Here is a 21,294-nt window from a genome sequence, read left to right on the forward strand (position 1 = left end):
AATGACACAGACCGTATCTGTCCATGGCTGTTTGCCTGATATTGCACAGCATTTAAATGCAGGTAGGGACAGATGATCATCCTTGGATGCAGACTGCCTGCATCCAGAGGCAATCATCTGTCCATAACTACAGGTAAACGCTAGCTGTGGGATAACAGCTGGAGCTGGCCTGCAGCTGGAATCACAGGTGATTTATGGACAGCTGCGGCCGGGAAGCCTTTACCAGTGAATGACACAGACCGTATCTGTCCATGGCTGTTTGCCTGTTATTGCACAGCATTTAAAGGCAGTTAGGGACAGATGATCATCCTTGGATGCAGACTGCCTGCATCCAGAGGCAATCATCTGTCCATAACTACAAGTAAACGCTAGCTGTGGGATAACATACAAAATGCCATGGACAGATACGGCTCCTGTCATTCATTTGTACAGGTTTCCCAGCTGCAGCTGTCAGGGATAAAATGGTGATCCCAGCTGCAAGAGTCCGCTGATTCTTGTTGCAAGACTTTGCAGGCTGACCCTATCTGCACATGTGAATAAGGCCTAACGCATGCTGTAAAAGGGGTCCTTAATGATTTTGATGAATGCTTAACTGAAATAGCAATTTTGGTATCTACCTGTGGTACAGCTGTAGGTTTATTTTTCTCATTTACTTCAATATGCACATTGTTGCATTTCTGTAATGCACAGCAACATGCATTATGCACGTTGGTCCACTGCAATGCCATTCACTTTAAATAGAACTTTTGAGCACTTTTCGGCACCTGCATTGAAGGGCACCACAGTAACACACAAATGTGCACTGGGGTGTGCTGTGATGGTAAAGATAGTACGTGCATTTTATGTTGCCCACTTAAATAAATGGGTAGTCTTAAATTGTACGTTAATATGTATTCGTTAACGCTCTGCAGAAATGGAAATAGAATAGTTAGGTTACCGAAAGTTTCTGCATAAATGATATACTGGAATAACAACAAATGTGTAACGCAGTGCTTTTTTTTTTATGCCACAAAGCATTGATCATTTAACACAGTACAGCAGTCTATAAAGTGCAACAGTCTTCTTAGGATGGCTTTTTGGCAATCATCCTCATGATCTAATGTACGGGGGAAGACTGGGCTGATAGATGAGGACACATTGGCAGCAGTTCAGTACTATGTAAGGAGAAGGGGGGGGGGGGTTTGGATCATTTGACCATAATTCAAATCTGCTTGTGGGTGCATTAACGAATAGGGCACTAAAAAATGTTGCTTGCAAGTATTTTTAAACTATAGTTTCTTCTGTAACATACTTTTGGAAATTAATGAAAGCAAACCGTATTAGCTTGATATATTTTTGATACGCTTGCAAGTCCCTGTTCCATTTGATTTGCAAGCGTTGACTTCATATTGTCTATAGGACTTTGGGTTTATGCATTATTTTGGTGTATAGTGCGTATTTGGGAAGTGAACCATTAAAGGGTGTCTTTATATCCTGCAGACGGGCACACCTCAAGGAATGCTTTGAAACCCTAAAGAGGAACATCCCAAATGTAGATGACAAGAAGACATCAAACCTCAGCGTATTAAGAAGTGCTCTGAGATACATCCAGGTATGACTTGAAACTCCAGCTTGGAATTCTATTGATTCTGCTTTTTGCTTTTATATTTATGTTTTTGTATATTTACTATATGTCCCCCTTAGGCCTCATTCTCATGGCCGATTAGGGCCGTGGTGCTGCAAGTATGAGCGTAAACCTGTGATTGGGATCACAGGTGTGTGCGATCAGCCACGGCCAAGAAGCCTGTACAAATCAATGACCACATGTGCCTGTCAGACTGGGGGAAGAATGGGGAAAGCATTTGTAGCCAGTCAGGGCTTTGTTCAGAGTTGTCAGGCTATAGCTCAACTTTGGTACAATCAGCCTGGCTTTACATGGTTCGAATCTCGGCTGATCCCAGCTGAACCGTCTATGGCCAGCTTTACCTATGCAACTATGTGTTTATATTTCATCAGATAGGTTCTGGCTCTATAATGTTGTTGCTAAATGAGATTTTACAATCACACTGTAACATATCTTCCCATATTAACCACACAGTATAGGAGAGCACAAGACACAACCTTACCATTGTGCTGTTGCTTCTTCATTTACCGGTCACAAGCTGGGCTGTATTTCGTAAAGTAAACTTGTCATTAGAGAAGTATAGGTGTCGTCATTGCTGATGTTCCAACTAATCAGTTTAGGGAAGTCAGAATATAGTCAGAACTAATTTTTTGCTGTTACACCTGTTTTGGGTAAATGATTAGAAAAATTCACCCAAGAACATGGTTCGTGAAAGGTACGTGCATGTTTGCAAAGTGCGCTCAAAACACACAGCCTTTGTGATCTGCTGCGGGTGCCATTGTATGGTTAACAGCACCCTAAACGCAGATTGCAAACACAGTGTGTTTGCAGGCACCAAATTGCATGGTACCATAGTGCATTTTTTAAACGTTCTGCATTCCAGTGTGATTTGCAGCCCATTCAAATGAATGGGCTGCAAAATTGCACCATACAGGAACGTGCAGAAAAATGTGTTCTGCCACACATGGGTTGAATTTCCACTGGTCTGAATTTCCATCCATCTGTGTCAATTTGGCCCAGGCAAACTATTTAAAGTCCTAGTAAACATGAGGTTGGGCTTAAGACCCCATTCAGATTGGGGCGACACGACTTGGTGGGGCGACCTGTGTGCACCGCGACCTCGGCGCGACTTGCACGGACTTCATATAATTGAAGTCAATGCAAGTCGCCTCCAGGTCGCCCCAAAGTAGTACAGGACCCTTTTTCTAAGTCGGAGCGACTTGTGTCGCTCCTATTAGAACGGGTCCTGTACTATTCAATGGCGACCGACCGACCGCGACTTGTCAGGCGACCAAGTCGCCTGACAAGTCGCGCTAGTGTGAATGGACTCTTGAACTCCATACTTAGCCGTTTGCTCAGTGTTCACCTCTGTTTTTGTTCTGCCAGTAAACCGTTTTCCAAGGTTTGCTAAACTGTATCAGATATATATATATGTATCAGATATATATAATGGCTAAACGCGCAATTACCCGGAGATCTGGCGAGGTCTCAGTTGCTATTGCTATTGGTGTTTTTTAACATTAACTAGTTCTAACTAGGCTGGTGTGTTCTGAATTCACCTTCACCGGTTCTTTAAATGCTTCTCTGTCTCCTGCTGCTCTTGCACGACCTTTGAATAGTCTTATGAGATGTAGCCTCTGGCTCAGCAATCACATGCTGCAGAAACAACACAAAGATGTAAAACGAAGTCTTAACAGCAGGGAACATAAACCAGAAATCTTGAATTTAGGAGTTCACGACCAGTTTGGAAATGTGCCAACATTGATGTTTTACCACAGCAAGAGCCCTCTCTTTTCTGAAATGATAAATGAATACTATGACTATGGAACATCTTAAATACCTTTTTTTACAGTTAAAGGTAAAACTCCAGCAGCTGTGCGGGTCGTTTTTCATTGGTAGCCTGGTCTGGCTCTAGCTGCTGTCCGTGAGGTTTATTTTCCTAGTGAGTGTTGGCTCTGCCTCTTAAAACGTGTCTGACTTGTGCCTGAACTCTGACTTTGCCTTCCCAGCCTGCACAGCTGCGACTTGGTTTCCACTCCAGATCTTGGGGGGGATTTTTGCTTAAAGTGTTTGTAAAATCTTTTTTTTTTTTAAATAACAAACGTGTTATACTTGCCTCCTCTGTGCAGTTGGTTTTACACAGAGTGGCCTGTATCCTCCTCTTCTCAAGTCCCTCTTCCGTGCTCCTGGCCCCTCCCTCCCGTTGAGTGCCCCCACAGCAAGCAGCTTGCTGTGGGGTCACCTGAGCCGACTTGCAGCTCCCTGTGTCCATTCAGACACGGAGCTGCAACCCAGGCCCCACCCCCTCTTTCTCTTGATTGAGTGACTGACTTTGATAGCAGCAGGAGACAATTGCGTTGTGCTGCTGTCTCAGCCAATGAGGAGGGAAGTCCGAGGCAGTTTAGACACTCCTGCAACATCACTGGATAAGTGATAAGTGACTCAGGTAAGTATGAGGGGGGGGGGGCTGCTGCACACAGAAGGCTTTTTATCTTAATGTATAGAATGCATTTAAGATAATTAAAAAAAAAAAAAACTTCTTCCTTTACAATCACTTTAACTTTTCTACTTTAATAGCAGTGCAATAGAGGATAGAATGCTGCAATGTCCTGTTTCTGTTAATTATCTGAAACTTTGTAGACCTTTTGTGGCACATTGGTAGAATTAATAGAGAAATTGCTGCGCTTCCTAATAAAAATATATCATATCACAGAATATTTAATATAAAATAAGCTGCCAACACATGATCCTGAATATGGAAACAGATCAAATCAAGCAAATAGTTGTAGCGCTAATGTCTTTATAAAATAACTAATAAGTCAACATCACATCAGGATAAACGTGATCATTCCAGAAGAAGGAACCCCAAAAGAATGGTGCTCAGTTCCCAGATAAAAACCATGTATCTCCTTTATGCTGAAAACTGTGTAAATGAAAAGCCGCCACCATGAGGGGTTAAATAGCCTCTTACCAGAAATCTATGACCCTTATTACAGGGATCATAGACAGCAGAGATCAGACTATTGTAGACATCAAGGAGAGACCTCTCAGCTTCCCACTTGATCGATATGCCTGGCGTCCCTCTCACAGATCATCAGGATATGCGGAAAACAATCAAACACTCCTCATGGTATAGCACAGTCAAACTTGTTTATTGCAGCATAGAGTAACAAATGGCTACTTACATTTAGCCGAGAAATACAGAGCAAATCATATTATGTCCCAATCACTGGCATATAGGTTGGTTTCTAACCAAAACAATGGCCGCTGTGTCCCCCTTCCGTAGTTGCGTGTCGTGCCGCAGGCTCCTCCTACGCGTTTCGTCACACGTTGACGTCATCATAGGTAGAATTACTCCATTTAAACTACAACTTCAGCCAAAACTATGTTGTTTTATCTTGGCTATTGCTGGGAATGGATGCAGCCCCCATCCAGAAGGCTGCACATTGGTTTAGTTTTGGTAAATGTGCAGTTTATATATCTGGGTGTCTTTAGAATTCTTCTTTCTGGTGAGGGATTCCCCCCAGCTCCTTTCCTGATTGGTTATGTGATGAAGAGACAAATCTGAGGTTTTAATTTAGGAGAGCTTGTTTTCCCCTTTCATATCACAAGGCCTCCAGGTAAAAAGAAAGTGTGGAAATGGTTACAGCAGAACTTCATCCGAAAGGGGAAGTTACGCTCTTCCTCCTCCTCCTCCTACCTTTTTTGGGATTTTTTTTTTTGTGGTCTCACGGCGCACAAAGCTATAAATAGCGGTGAAGGAGGGCAGAACCCTTCACCGCTATTTATAGCGTTGTGCGCCGTGAGACCGCACCCCTAGATGACGTCTGTTGATGACAAAACGCATTGGGTGGCGCTCACAGGTGACGCACGTCGGTACGGAGGAGACGCAGCGGCCATCTTTTTGGCGGTTTCCGGGCCACAGCACGGCACACGGAGGGGGAACACCGTTTAATTGACAAGATGCCTGGTTTTATCTAGCTTGTAAGTGTTCTTAATCTGGTGTGCTTTTAATAAATATTAGACAGTCTGCGCTATGAAGGTGTCCTGCTCTTTGTTTTTATGCTTATTTATATGGTGGAATCTGTGAGCCCTGCAATATCGGGAGGAGGATCTCCCTTTGCTTTTCTACATTTGGCCATATCGGATCTCTGTAATGGGGGTCATCTTCATTTGGTAAGAGGCGGTGTGATCAGTGTGTCTGATGGTGGTTCTCCGGATCTACAGCTTTGCACCTTTTTTTGCTTGGAGTGGACACTAATGCCTCGTTTCCACTGAGTGGTACGGTACGGTTCGGTTCAGTACGGTACGGTTCGGAACGGTACACCTTGTGTTTCCACTGCCAATAGTACCCTTTCATGATAGGCGTGGTGTAGCAAGAAAGCTGTGATCGACGATTCTCTGTCAACCAGTCAAGTTCTGCAGAGTGTAACTCCACCCTGTTGGTACGGTACTAATGTGCTTGGTACCCCAACGAAAGGGTACCAAAAAAGTGGTACGGTACGGTTCGGAATTAGGGTACCATTCATAATGGAAACAGCATAAATAGCGTACCGAACCGTACCAGAAAGCTCAGTGGAAACGAGCCATAAAAGACTGTCTGGTCCAGTCAGTTTGGGCTTTCATAGAAGTAGCGCCACAGCATATATAGCATAACATAGTTATTATTTAAAAAAATAAAAAATATTTAGGCCTCTTTCACACGGTCCGCATTCCGTTGCGGACCGTGCTCTGCTCAGCGGGGATCGATCCGCCGATCCCCGCTGAGCCGGCGGATGACAGCTCCGTCTCCGCACACAGTGGGGAGAGGGAGGTGATGAGAGCGGACCGCTTGTCCGCTCTCATCCGATCCCCTGGACGGATGGAAAATAGGGTTTCCATCCGTCCGGATTTCACGGACAGGATCAGATGCGGATGGCAGCGGGTGTCAGCGGACATGTCACCGCTGACATCCGCTGCTCCATAGGGCTGAATGGGGCATCCGATCAGATCCACCTAAAAAACTGACAGGCGGATCTGATCGGAACGTCCGTGTGAAAGAGCCTTACATCCACTGTTATATAGAGCTGCGTTTTATAGTGCAAACAGTTTGCTCTACGCTTTACAGTATAAAGGGAGACAGGGATAGTACAGTTACAATGACTTCCAATCATCTTGTCATCTTGGGTATTGCCACTTACTACTGTTTTTTTTTTTTTTTTTTTTTTTTGGGTGCACGGCCTAAAAGGGAATGAGTTTTTCAAACTATATAATGCAACTGATTGATGCTTTCTTGATTGAGAGGACAGTGTTCTCTTTGGTGTTGGGAGACAGATGTTTAGGTTATTCTACTTAAAAGAAAATGAGAAGTGGAGGCGTCATCCTTGTTGGTTGTTTGATTTTGTTTCCTGTCCTGGTGGCTGTGATTTGTTTTCTATGGAAGGCGTTCTTTTACTTCCCCCTATTTACAAAGTGTCCTATAAATTGTATGTGTTCCCTTTTGTCTCCTGGATTCACATACAAGTTATGTTGCTGTTGACTGTCTGTGGGTCATGATGTTAAATGGTATAGTACATTATTAATGCAGCAGTAAGCTCCATGTTTAGTTTAACTTTATGCAAGAGGTTAGTTAAAGCGGAACTAAACCCTTGTGTCCTTTACAGTCAAGCAGTCTTGGCCTCTGTTTGATCTGCGGTTGCCATGGTGCATGCAGTCAGTTATGACACCAACCATATGATGGCTTTGACTGTTCAGCTGAGGGCACAAGCAACTATGAAAGCTATCATTCACGGCATGCCTTGGATAGAACTAATTTGGGAAACCGTTTAGTTCCACTTTAATGCTGAATTCTAGAAATTGCTGCTTTGTAAAAAGTAAAGGCACACGGAGTTAAGTCCAAGGAAGTGCATGGCATCTCCAGGGCTTACCTGTATTATTTACATTGGATGGTTTTATTGCACTCATACACCTCCTTGGACTTAACTACACCTAATAGTGTACCTGTATTTACAAAGCAGCTAAATTCTTACAATTCAGCTGTTTTGTGTTAACTTCTTAGTACAGTATATGACAGTCTAGGCACATCTGATGGAGTTTAATAAAATACTTGTGGATGTACATGTCACAGCATTGTTGAGCCTTTAGACCGCATTCACACTGAAGCGGCACGACTTCGGGAGTGACCTGTGAAGTCGCGTGCACCGCGACTTGCACGGACTTCATATAATGGAAGTCTATGCAAGTCGCCTCCAGGTCGCCCCAAAGTAGTACAGGAACCTTTTGTGTCGCTCCTATTAGAATGGGTCCTGTAGCACTGCATGGACTGCAATGGAGTGCGACTTGTCAGGCTGACAAGTCGCCTGACAAGTCGGGGTAGTGTGAATGGAGACTTAAAAGGATAAGTTCACCTTTGTAAAAAAAAAAAAAAAAATGCACATTTTTTACAGGTAAAAAAAAAATGTAAGTTTATCATTTCAATTATTTTTTTTACTAGGAGCTTGCAAAGCATTGTACCCATGATCAGCAGATAGATTGCGAGCGCAATGCAGGACTCCTGCAGATGGTCAGTGTAAGCTAAGTAGTACACCGCCCAGGGAGGGTATTCACCCATTACATTTCCACCTACACTGCACAAGCAAAGGGTGCTGGCCATGCACGTAGCAGAAAGTCTGGAGTAAATAAGAAATGTCTGGATGGCCGCACAGCTATGCATAGCTATGATTAGGCACCAAAAATGGTGTGAAACGTGTTTGCTGTATTGCCTGCTGTATCCTATTCCCTCGCTTGCTGTATGGACTGTTGTTTTTTATCTGTTTTTGATTCAAATAAAGGTGATTTTATTAGAATGTGGCCATCCAGACATGTCATTGTAAACTGTCTGCTTGTACCTCATATGAGCAGGTAGTTACACCCTGATCAGGAAAAACAACTACCTAGAGCGCTCAACTGTGCCCTGGTAGTTCATTGAGGGCTACAAGCTGACACCCGCAAAGGATGTCAGTACTTGTAGTTCATTCATTCACAGAACTCTGTGAATGAATGACACGGCTGGGTGAGTGGAGCCACGCACTGCTGCTGATTTTGTATTTTGTTTTTTAAATCTGACAGGGAGTTTGGGGAGAAGATCCCCGGTTCACTGTCCATAGAGGTGGTGGGTCAGGAAATGGCTGGAGCACTGGGAGCATGTTTTTGTTTTCTCTCTAAGTGGGTGGAGTATGTAACATGTCCCCAAAGGTGAAACTATCCTTTAACTGTAATTTCTACATAATAATACTGAATTTTTGTGCCCACCCCCCCTTTTTAAAAAAATAATTTGTAAGAAAATAAACCGGTAAACTATCACTGCCTGACCTGCTGACAATTGCCATGTTTCTCTGAATATAAAGCCATGCAAGGGTTAGAATTAATTACCCATGGAGGCTTTGAGTCACAATATCTCAAGTTATTATGAACTCTCTTCTGGTAAATAATTCTGCATGAAGGTAATGCTCTAAGGATATTCCTTAACAGAGTATTTGGAAAAAGTTGGACTGATTCTTCACCTGTATCTGGTTTATAGGCGTCACAGAGTATAAAACAAATGAATGTGATATCCACAATGAGCTTAATAATAAACACAAGTTCTGAGAGATGTGCGTTGTACACGGCTGTGTAGATCCTATTTACTGTGAGCATGCTCTGTCGAAGGAACCAGTGCATTTGTGGAATGGGTGTCCTATTCTTTGCATCTTGTATTTTTAAAGTTTTTTTATTAAAATGTGAAGGCTAGTAGATATTGTTTTCCTTCCATTTACAGTAAAGGTGTATGTCAAAAGGAAGCCATGTTTGGAGAACCGTTTGAGTGACAGGTTTGTTGGACCTTTTCAGTTCTATAGAAAAGCTTCCAACACAAATGAAGGGCATGTATGGGAATTTTCGGGCAGTATGCCATAAGAATGGGCAAACGGGTATAAATATTAAAGAGCCATCCAAAAGTGATCATTTATTTTTTGATAGAGCCTGGTGGGCCATGTCACCTCCTGGCATCGTAGTATGTCTTGAGGACATCGGCAGTGAGATCAGCATGCCGTAGTTCTGACTTTGGAAATGCCCAGCTTGTAATGTGAAGTGCCTCACCTAACCTGGGTTGTACCCACTCCTATTGCTTTCAAAACTTGGTTGGGAGAGTGTTTCCCCTTTGTGATTGCCATTGCCGGCTGATGGCTCAGAGAACTCTTATACTGGTTTCTATAGGGATAGAAGAGGCTGTTTTAGCTTTCTAGGAGCCTCCAAATACTGTGATGTCAGTTCTAGATGACTAATTCTTTAGGACAGGGACCTCCAATCTTTCTAAATAAAAGGCTAATTTACTGCCCTTTAGACTTTTCGGGGGGGACAGACTGGCCAGTGGGAGTAGAAAATGCCCCAGTGTCAGTGGAAGTAATCAATGTCCCATCAGTGGCATTAGTGGGAGGACTAGTGTTTTAGTTGATGTTGGTGTGGGAATAGTACCCCATCATTGGTGTCAGAGGGAAGATTGGTGCCCCATGATTGGTGCCAGTGGGAGGAAGAATGCCCCATTATTGGTGCCAGTGGGAAGAGTGCCTTGTATCAGTGGGAGAAATTGTTGCCCAAGAGCTGGATAGGGGCCAGCAAAGGGCTGCAGCTTGGAGACCATAGACATAAAGTGATCATTTCTAATCCAGCTGATCGCAACAGACTGGACGTTTTGCATGTTTATTGGTAGTGGAAAAAGCCTCAAGGTAGTTGTTTTCTAGGAGTACTAGCAGTCAGTCCAGCTGGATTTGTTTGGAATTTTTTGTTTCATCCCAATAAATGTCTCATGTCTGGTCATCCTACTGGAGCTATAGGTCTTCTGAGTTTAGAATTTCTGGATACAGTAAGAGGCAGCTACACCGGAGATGTTTGTTCTCCGATTGACACTGGTGTCACCATCACTATGCCAAAAGGATCTTAGACACAGCCTGCTGTATTAGTGACTTGGTAATAGACAACTTGGCATTCAACAGAGATCAGTTTTCCTGTAGCACTGCAACCAGGGGCGAAGCTCTTTACTGGACATTCGTGCTGGCCAAATGAAACTTGCAGTTTCGCTCTAAGCTTAGACCGAGATCTCCCTGCCGGTTGCAGTGAAGGTAGCTGGTGTCAGTGCATTATTTAGAGGTGTAAGAGCATTATTAAAGAGAAGAAAAGGTTCCGCCCACCAACCCAGTACATTAGTATGTAGATGAATGCGTCCTCAGACAGCGCTGCTCCAACCACACCCCCCTGACATGTTTCGCCCACCTCATCGGGGGTTGCTGACAGAGGTTGTGGCCAAGCCCTAGGGAGCGAGGAAAAACATGTTAGGGGGGCGTGGCTGGGGCGGCGCTGGCTGAGGCCACATTCATCTACATACTAATGTACTGGGCTGGTGAGTGGCGCCTTTTCTTCTCTTTTATTAGCCCCAGCCACACATGTATCAGTGTTTCTGTAGTCCTTTTAGCGATGTGATCTTTTACATGGATACATTCTGGAAGCAGATTTTTCTCCTAGTTACGCGGTTTTGGTTTTCTCTGCGTTTTTATTAGTCTCAACTCGTTGAAAACACAAAGAAATAATTCAAAACAGCACATTGTGGGGGAGGAAGGGTATATTGATTTCCAATCTAAGCATATATAGAAAAAAATAAATCTTCAAGCAGTGTTGTTTGCTGCTTTACACTTGTCCAGTGAGTCACTTTTCCTGTGACAACTGCAGATCAGTGCCAGGGGATTTTTATTTTATTTTCTAGAATGCTGCAGAAATTGCCAACCAACGCGATTCCATTATCCGTACACTTGAATGTCACAAATTAAAATTCAATAAGATCTGTCATCTGTGATTTCTGAACATTGTTGAGCCAGTCTCCAGACTTTCCCTGTTGGAGTCTTCCCGGGGGAAGAATCAGTCAATTAACTGTTTTTTTTTTTTTTTTCCCACTGATGACTTTTGGTTTCCCTTCCCTGAAGCTAGTCAGAGTGCCCATGTTTTAGGTGAGCATGGGCATCAGCAGGTAGGGGCAAGTGGTTGTTAAGCCACTTTATACCATCCTGTCTGTTCTGTTTAATAATCATGTGTGCCTGTGTGTCTGTGTTTTAAAAAAATAAGCCGTTCTTTACCAGTTTTCAGAGGGCCGAGCGCCGCTCACGTGACCCATTGGCTCTCTCCTCTTTGGCTGACAGCTGCCTGCAGTGGGCGGGGCCAAGGATTCCTCACTGATGTCAGTTGGGAGGGAAAGAGGAGAGGAGGAGAGAGGTGGCGGGTCACGTGAGCAGCGAGTGGCACTCTATACTTGTAAAGAATGGCTTATTTTTATAAAAAACAGACACAGGGGCACACAGGATTATTAAACAGACTGTAGACAGAATATGAAACTTTGAATGAAACTACAGCAGCAGGAGAGGAGGGGGGTGGGCACTGACACAGGAGCAGACAGGCAGGGAGGGAGGGGGGGGGGGGGAGAGAGGACAGAGGAGGACAGGAGGGCTGCGGATGATGGGAGGCACGTAAACTGACCACGGTGTCAGGGCTCAGCAGCCATGGTATACCGTGGTCAGTTTACAGAGGGGAGGGCATAGCCAGGCAGGGTCAGCCAGGTATTTTAGGTGATAGAAGGATGAACTTACCCTTTAACCACTTGCAAACCTCCCACCGTACGGTACATATACTGTGGAAGGGTGGCAACTCTGTGCCAGATCACATACCTAGCACGTGATCTGACACTTACTGCGGCAGGGCATGCCACCAGAAACCTGCTCCCTCTGTGATCACACACAGCGGGAGCCCAGCGGTGGGCACTGCGGACTCGATGTCCGCTGGCACCTGCTGATTACACAGTACACAGGCAGATTGCCATTCTGTCAGAAAGGATGGTATTGATCCTGTGTTCCTGCAAAGCAGGAACATAGATCTTTGCCTTGCCCTAGTCCATAGGTCTGCAACCCGCGGCTCCGGAGCCGCATGCGGCTCTTTTGAACCTTTGCCGCGGCTCCAGGGTGGATGATAGCGAAGGGGGGGGGCACTGTGCTCCCCGACACTCCCCCAACACTCCCTACTGTGGCGCTGTCCTGGCTGTGACATCGCGTGGGGGGCGGTGCGTGCGTTAGTCACGCACCGTCCCGACATTACCTTCCCGCCTGCTGTCGGAGAGGAGGGCAGCGGCACGCATGCAGGACGAAGAAGACGTCAGCAGCAGCACGCCAGGCAACAGTGTGAGGCAAGTGAAGTGATGCCTCGGGGGGGGGCACGTACGCACGCTGGTCTCTGCATTGAAAGAGGGCATGTATGCTGGTCACTGCATTGAAAGGGGCATGTATGCTGATCACTACATTGTAAGGGGGCATGTATGCTGGTCACTACATTGAAAGGGGCATGTATGCTGGTCACTCCATTGTAAGGGGGCATGTATGCTGGTCACTACATTGAAAGGGGCATGTACTGGTCACTGCATTGAAAGTGGCATGTATGCTGGTCACTGCATTGAAAGGGGCATGTACGCTGGTCTCTGCATTGGGGTATGATCATTTGGCATAGCAAATTTTGCTATGGAGCCTTGTGATTTCTAATTACGTCCCTGTTTTCGACCCCCCAGTAGGTTTTTGTAGGTTTTGCGGCTCCCAGTTTTTTTTTTTTTTCCTTCGGAAACGGGTCCAAGTGGCTCTTTATGTCTTAAAGGTTGCAGACCCCTGCCCTAGTCAAATCACCTCCCATACAGTGAGTAAGCACACAGTTAACCCTTTGATTGCCCCTGATGTTAACCCCTTCCCAGCCAGTGTCATTCGTACAGTGACAGTGCATATTTTTAGCACTGTCACTGTATTGGTGTCACTGGTCCCCAAAAAGTGTCAGTTAGGTGTCTGATTTGTCCCTCCACAATATCGCATTCCCGCTATAAGTCGCTGATCGCCGCCGTTACTAGTAAAAAATAAAGAAAAATATCCCATAGTTTGTATACGCTATAACTTTTGTGCAAACCAATCCATATATGATTATTGGGATTTTTTTTACCATAAATATATAGAAGAATACATATTGGCCTAAATTGATGAAGAAATTTGATTTTTTTACATTGTTTCTGGGGGGGGTTTTCAAAAATGTCGGTCTTTTTTAGTATTTAGTGCAAAAAATAAAAACTTCAGAGGTGATCAAATACCACCAAAAGAAAGCTCTATTTTGTGGGGGGAAAAAAAAGTGGGAACAAATGTGGAATAATATTCACCTTTTTTTTTTTTCACATTCTTTATTCTAATGACATTTCTATTAGGCTCTGTTCATATTTGTGTTGGTCTTGGGTTTGACTGAGCCCAAAAGGCAGCTGTCAATCCTGGGCCCATCAAATGTGGCTGGGACATTCCCCCCCCCCCAATTGCATGTCCAAAAAAGGGACATCATTGTCCTGATATGACCACATGGCCATATTAGATCAGTGACATTGCAGCAGCGGGGCGTTGCCTGCTTACTGCTCATTGGTCCAAGATTGACAGCTGCCTTTTGGGTTCATCGCATTAAAAAAGAAAAAGCGTCTGAAAAGCTTAAGAAGCTTTAAATTCGATCAATGCTTTCACACTGAAACAGTGCCCTTGCGATGCAGTGAAAAAAATCCTGCTTGCAGCATGTTTTGGAAGCTATAAAAAACACATCAAAAACGCTACTCCCCATTGAAATGAATAGGAAGCTCCTAGGAACGCCCACAGCGTTTTTGGTGCAGTTTTTGAGTCAAGTGCCCTTTAAAAAGTGCGCCGCAAAAGCGCTTAGCATTTTACTGGCAGTTTTAAAGCAAAGCAGTGTGAAAGGGGCCTTACCAAAAAATGTATTATTCTTTTAAAAATTTAAAAAAAAAAATGTTAAAATTTGAACGATGCCTCTAGGGCGAGTTAGGTATAGATGAAAGTCCACTCTGAGGGAAAACCCATGTGCGTTTCCTAATGGGCCCTAAATAACTCAATTTCACACTGCCTGAGAGCCGTTTGATGCGTTTTGGTTTCCACAGGGGCTCGTTCACACCAGCCTGCATACAATCCGCTCCATAGAACACGTTGTGTAATTGTGTTGTTGCAACACTGCACTGTTGACGTCGTTTTAAAAACATTTCTTGTTACAAGATGAAGTTCATTCAGTTGTATGCACAGCAATGCTCTGCAGACAGTGTTCATTTTGCCATTGAATTTTGATTTTGTTTTATTAAGTCTTGACTTAAATGCCATTTTAGTTTTAGTCCCATTTTAGTTATCTGAATTGTTTTAGTCGACTAAAATCTCCAGTACATTTTAGTCAAAATACTTTTAGTCAACTACAATCTAATGTGTTTAGATATATTGTAATTAATTATTTAAGCATTTCTATAGTACTATTTCCAAACTCATTATATACTCCTGGAGTGAAAAAAAGTCTACTATGTTATTATTTATGGTATTAAGATTTGAACATACTCACAGATACAGATTTAGCCACTCTGGACAGTCTGAGGAGGCCTGTAATGCATTGCAAACAGTGCTCTGGATGTTGGTCTGAGGAGGCCTGTAATGCTGCACAGTGCTCTGGATGGTGGTCTGAGGAGGCCTATAATGCATTGCACACAGGGCTCTGGATGTTGGTCTGAGGAGGCCTGTAATGCTGCACAGTGCTCTGGACCGTGGTCTGAGGAGGCCTATAATGCATTGCACACAGTGCTCTAGATGTTGGTCAGAGGAGGCCTGTAATGCTGCACAGTGCTCTGGACGATGGTCTGGGGAGGCCTGTAATGCATTGCACACAGTGCTCTGGATGTTGGTCTCAGGAGGCCTGTAATGCTGCACAGTGCTCTGGACGATGGTCTGAGGAGGCCTGTAATGCATTGCACACAGTGCTCTGGATGTTGGTCTCAGGAGGCCTGTAATGCTGCACAGTGCTCTGGACTTTGGTCTTAGGAGGCCTGTAATGCGTTGCACACAGTGCTTTGGATGTTGGTCTGAGGAGGCCTGTAATGCTGCACAGTGTTCTGGATGGTGGTCTGAGGAGGCCTGTAATGCTGCACAGTGTTCTGGACAGTGGTCTGAGGAGGTCTGTAATGCTGCACAGTGTTCTGGACGGTGGTCTGAGGAGGCCTGTAATGCTGCACAATGCTCTCAATGTTGGTCTGAGGAGGCCTGTAATTCTGCACAGTGCTCTAGACGGCAGTCTGAAGAGGCCTGGAATGCACAGAATGCTCTGGACATTGACAGTCTGAAGAGGAGGACTGTAATGCATTGCGCACAGTGGTCTGAGGAGGCCTGTAATGCTGCACAATGCTCTCAATGTTGGTCTGAGGAGGCCTGTAATATGCTGCACAGTGCTCTGGATGGTGGTCAGAGGGGAGGTCTGTATTGCACATTGCTCTGGGGTGATGGTCTGACTCTTGAGAGGCCTGTAATGCTGCACAGTGCTGGATGGTGGTCTCAGGTCTGTGGGATGACCTGTAATGTACAGGTCTCTGGATGCTGGTGGTCAGAGGAGGTCTGTAATGCTGCACAGTGCTCTGGATTGACAGTAGTCTGAGGGGAGGCCTGTAATTGTAATGTACACACTCGCCTCGCAGTGCTCTCTGCTCTAATTGGTCGTCGTTGGGAGGCCTGTAATGCACAGTGCTGCTCTGGACAGTTGTCTGAGGACTGCAGAGTTTTGTTTAGTTTTCATTCATTAATGAAAACTGAATTGATTTTCGTCATGGTTTTTGTCAGTGGTCGAAAATGTGGTGTACTTTTCGCTTAGTTTTCGTCACTGTAAAAAGGCTGCTGACTAAAATGTTTTCGTCTACGAAATTAACTCTACAGGTGTTGTCATTCAGTGCCTAAAAATGTAGGCGTGCTGCATTTTCACGCAGCGTTCGGCTCTTTTCACATCTTTGTATATGCGTTTGCATGCATGGAAACAGCCCTTTCATTTCTGTGCACAGTCCTATTAGAGAGAAGCTTGGGGAAAGAAGTCCCCGACCCTTTTTTTTTTTTTTTTTAAATTGCGCCATGGGTGACGACGCTAAAGTGCAACCCGTTTCTCTCCGTGTTGGGAACGCGCACGTTTCCTAGTGCAATGATGTGAATCAGGGGGAATGGGGAACATTTGTTTTCTATTTGTCTTTGTGCAGGGCTGCCTTTGATCAATGGTTAGGGTGTGAATAGGCCATAGAACACTGCTGCTTTTTATTCTAGCCTGTTCACTGAGGCTTATTGCGCCTCTGTGGAACTACAAGTCTCAGCACTTATAGCCACCACGTAGTTGCACTGTAGCAGAGAGAGACGGAAAACAGGAATCTGCAGTCCTCTATCATCTCCTCAGCACGCAGACCGGCACACGCAGGGTTAAGCCCTGCCCTGGTCTGTGCGCTGTGAGGCGGCGGCGGTGACAGTGCGTGTTGTGTTTCCACATTACACTGCTGCTAGACGCTCCGCCCCTCTTCTCCCGCCACACTCATTCCTGGATCTCTTTCAGCAGCGGCTCCGCCCCATTATCACGCGAGTGCGCGCGGCCGACTGGGGGAAGCGAGGACTGGACCGCAGCGCGTGCGTGATCTCCGCCCAAGTCCACGTGCGACTTGAGCACATGGCTACCCCGAGCCCGCTGACGTCACCGGGCTCCGAGCCCCGCCCCGTGTGTTTCTGAGAGCCTCTCTGGTGTGAGGGGATCCGCCGCGAGCGGCTGCATGAGATCCGCAGCGCGTGCTTGCTGTGTTTGAGGTCAGTGTGTGGGCGGGGTTACTCGTTCTCTGTACGTTGGCATCAGCGCAGTGCTGCCACCTGGAGGACGCTGGGAGAAGAGTCGGCTTACGCTGCCTATTTCTCAGCTATGAGGAAGCTGTAATATATGATTAACCACTTGACCTCTGGATGACTTAACCCCTTCGTGACCAGGCCATTACTGCGTTATTGTAACTGACAATTGCACGTTCATGCGACACTGTACCCAAATACATTTGTCATTTCCCCCCACAATTAGAGCTTTCTTTTGGTGCTATTTGATCACCTCTGCATATTTTATTTATTGCGCTCTGAACAAAAAAAGACCGACAATTTAGGAAAAGTAATATATATATTTTTTTAATTTTTGCTATAAAACCAATCCAGTAAAACAAATTTCTTCATCCAATTAAGGACAATATATATTCTACTACATATATTTGGGGAAAAAATCCCAATAAGCGTATATTGATTGGTTTGCGCAAAATGTATATCGTCTACAAGCTATGGGATATTTGTATTTATTTCATATTTTTGTACTAGTAATGGCTGCAATCAGCGACTTATAGCGGGACTGCGATATTGCAGCGGACATTGACACTTTTTTTAGGGACCAGTGACCCTAATCCAGTTAACAATGCTAAAAATATGCACTGTCACTGTACTAATGATACTGACTGGGAAGGGGTTAACATCAGGGGCATTTAAAGGGTTAACTGTGTGCCTAGCCAGTGTTTTATTATACTGTGTTACTAGAGGAAGAGATGGAATTTATTCCCTGCTTTTCAGGGACACAAACTCCATCCCTTCCCTCCTGTCAGACAGATGATCTGCCTTGTTTACATGGGCAGATCCCAGTTCTGTCCCTCTGCCTAACGATCAGCGGGTGCCGGAGGACATTGGGTATCGTGCATCTACCAGCCGTCTTCCGCTGTGTGTAATCATAGTGGAAGTGAGTCGCCGGCAGCACACATGCACACCACCTACCTGGAAATGGCAGATCACACATAGATCCATGATCTAGCGCAGGGTTTCTCGACTCCAGTCCTCATGGCACACTAACAGGCCAGATTTTAAGTATTACCTTGGGGAGAAGCAGACTAGAATACTGCAATCACTGAGCAGCAAATGATTTCACCTGTGATGTATTTCAGTTTTCTTGCAAACCTGGCCTGTTAGTGGGCCCTGAGGACTGGAGTTGAGAAACACTGATCTAGCGCACAGGTGCCGCCCTGTTGCAGTAAAGCTGCTATAGGGCGTACCTAAAATGATAAATTAATGCTTTATTTATATATATATATACAGTGTACAATATGTAAAGCATTGCGTAAATCATCAGTACTGTATCAATAATAAAAACCTAAAGCTGTTGTGTTTTTTTATTTCTTTTTTTAACTTCCAATGTTATTCATTGATTTGATCGCTTCCTGAGGTCTGCAGAAAGAGAGTTGTTGAACACAACAAAGAAAAGATTTATTAACCCTCTTCAGTTGGTTGGAGCCAGCCTTTTAAGAGTTTGTAACAGCGGAGGCGTTGCTTAGGTTTGTAGTGTGTGATTGGCCGCCACAGTGATCATGTGGGTGGTAACATGGCCTTCCAATGTGGGCTTCCTATTGTAAAAAGCGTCTTAAGAGTGGCACTGTGGTCACAATGCTGGGGGTGCTAAATGAGTACGCTCCCAAAACAGTGACACCAACTGTGTGAATATATGTGACAACTCAGCGCTAAGGGTACAATCATATCTGTGAATGCACCCTACACCAAATAGATGCGAGAACCCCAGTGGGGGTTCCTGGCTATTAGCTGCAGGAGGCAACTCCAGTAAAAGCAATGGGAGGCTGCCGGCTCCCGCAGTTATTCGTGGCTGCTCGAATGTAATCGCTCATGCAATGATCACAAGCAAGTAATTGGTCCTGGATGCAGACTGCCTTCGTTCAGGGCTGATCAGTTCCATGTAATTGCTGATGAGTGCCCACTATTAGCTGCCGGAGCTGGCAGCCTCCCATTTCTTTTTATGAGGCTGCCACTCTGCGTTAATCCCTGGGATCTCACATCTAATCTTCGTCTGTGTGAATGCACCCTTAAAAAGGAAGTAAAGCCCTTTTTTCTTTTTCGTCCTTTGACAGACGCAGCTCTCCAAAGTTTCTTCACCAATGAGTAATATGCCATCTACAGGGGTTGACTAGACAGTGAAACTTTTTAGAAACTTTTCACCTGACACGCCTATAGGGGCTGTCCCTCATGACATTACCCCAGAAACACAGTGCTCACTAATTCGTTTCTTGCTGCCTAGTGTTAGGAGTAGGACCTAGGTTCCCTGCTGGGACTCCGGTCTCAGTTTTTATTTTCTTTTGAGAAATGCGTTCTTCCCACCCCTCATGCCTACACTGCTATGGGATGTCCCATTGTGTCTGTCAGAGGACGTAAGAAACAAAATAGAATTTTTGTAAGAACTTACCGTAAAATTATTTTCTGTGAGTCCTCTGACAGATGCAGCTCCCGTCCCTCTATTTTGGGGTTGGTTGTATTTTCATTCACTGCTTGCTACGAAACTGATGAGTGAGCACGGTGTGTCTGGGGTAATGTCATGAGGGACAGCCCCTATAGGTGTGTCAGGTGAAAAGTTTCACTGCCTAGTCTACTCCTGTAGATGGCGCATTACCCTTTGGTGAAGAAACTATGCCCCAGACCATGACACTCCCACCACCATGCTTGACTGTAGGCAAGACACACTTGTTTTTGTACTCCTGACCTTGTTGCCACCACACACTCTTGACACCATCTGAACCAAATAAGTTTATCTTGGTCTCATTAGACCACAGGACATGGTTCCAGTAAGCCATGTCCTTAGTGTACTTTTCTTCAGCAAACTGGGGGCTTTCTTGTGCATCATCTTTAGAAGAGGCTTCCTTCTGGTATGACAGCCATGCAGACCAATTTGATGCAGTGTGCAGCGTATGGTCTGAGCATTGACAGACTGACCTCTCCCACCCCTTCAACCTCTGCAGCAATGCTGGCAGCAGTCATACGTCTATTCCTCCCAAACAACCTCTGGATATGACGCTAAGCACATGCACTCAACTTCCTTAGTCGACCATGACGAGGCCTGTTCTGAGTGGAACCTGTCCTGTTAAACCACTGTATGGTCTTGGCCACCATGCTGCAGCTCAGTTTCAGGGTCTTGGCAATCTTCTTATAGCCTAGGCCATCTTTATGTAGAGCAACCTTTCTTTTTTCAGATCCTCAGAGAGTTCTTTGCAATGAGGTGCCATGTTGAACTTCCAGTGACCAGAGTGAGAGCGATAACCCCAAATTTAACACACCTGTTCCCCATTCACACCTGAGACCTTGTAACCCTAATGAGTCACATGACATCAGGGAGGGAAAATGGCTAATTTAATTTATTTAATTTTTTTCTTCAGGTCTTCATTTTCCTTTAGGTGATCCTGCCAGTAATACACTCACTGGCCTTCAGTTCTGGACTACAAACCTTGCCCTTCTGCTTGTTACATGGTGGTGTTCTGAAGCTCATCAGGGAGGGCAGATGAGATTGATGCACAGGATGTTTATGACAAGGACACTGCATTTCTGGTCAGATCAACAAGTAATTTATACTTGCAGAAGGTGTACTTGGCCTGAAAAAAGAACACTAATGCAGCCACCACACCCAAGGACTAGCAATCTGTCCTAAATTACATTTTTGGTTTTGGGTTTACAGCCCATTCAGACTGCAGCGACACGAACTTGGTAGGGCGACCTGTGAAGTCACGGTGCACAGCGTGCACTGCGACCTCGGAGCGACATGCACGGACTTCATATCATTGAAGTCAATGCAAGTCGTCTCCAGGTCGCCCCAAAGTAGTACAGGACCCTTTTTCTAGGTCGGAGCGACTTGTGTCGTTCCTATTAGAACGGGTCCTGTACTGTTCAATGGCGAGCGAGCGACCGCGACTTGTCAGGCTGACAAGTCGCGCTAGTCTGAATGGACCCTTAAATATAGTTTAA

General features: G+C 45.1%; 1 protein-coding gene across 3 annotated transcripts in view; it reads left to right on the forward strand.

Annotated features, from left to right (window-relative positions):
* Window positions 1–21,294, forward strand: part of MNT (MAX network transcriptional repressor) — a 145,323-nt gene that overhangs the window by 65,423 nt on the left and 58,606 nt on the right. For all 3 annotated transcript variants that reach the window (XM_082247005.1, XM_082247006.1, XM_082247007.1), the window contains one exon: window positions 1,480–1,591. In XM_082247005.1, coding sequence (XP_082103131.1) covers window positions 1,480–1,591 — 112 coding nt within the window. The remainder of the gene's footprint in view (window positions 1–1,479; window positions 1,592–21,294) is intronic.

This window comes from Pelophylax lessonae (assembly GCF_965119305.1).
Source record: "Pelophylax lessonae genome assembly, chromosome: 2".
Classification (NCBI taxonomy): domain Eukaryota; kingdom Metazoa; phylum Chordata; class Amphibia; order Anura; family Ranidae; genus Pelophylax; species Pelophylax lessonae.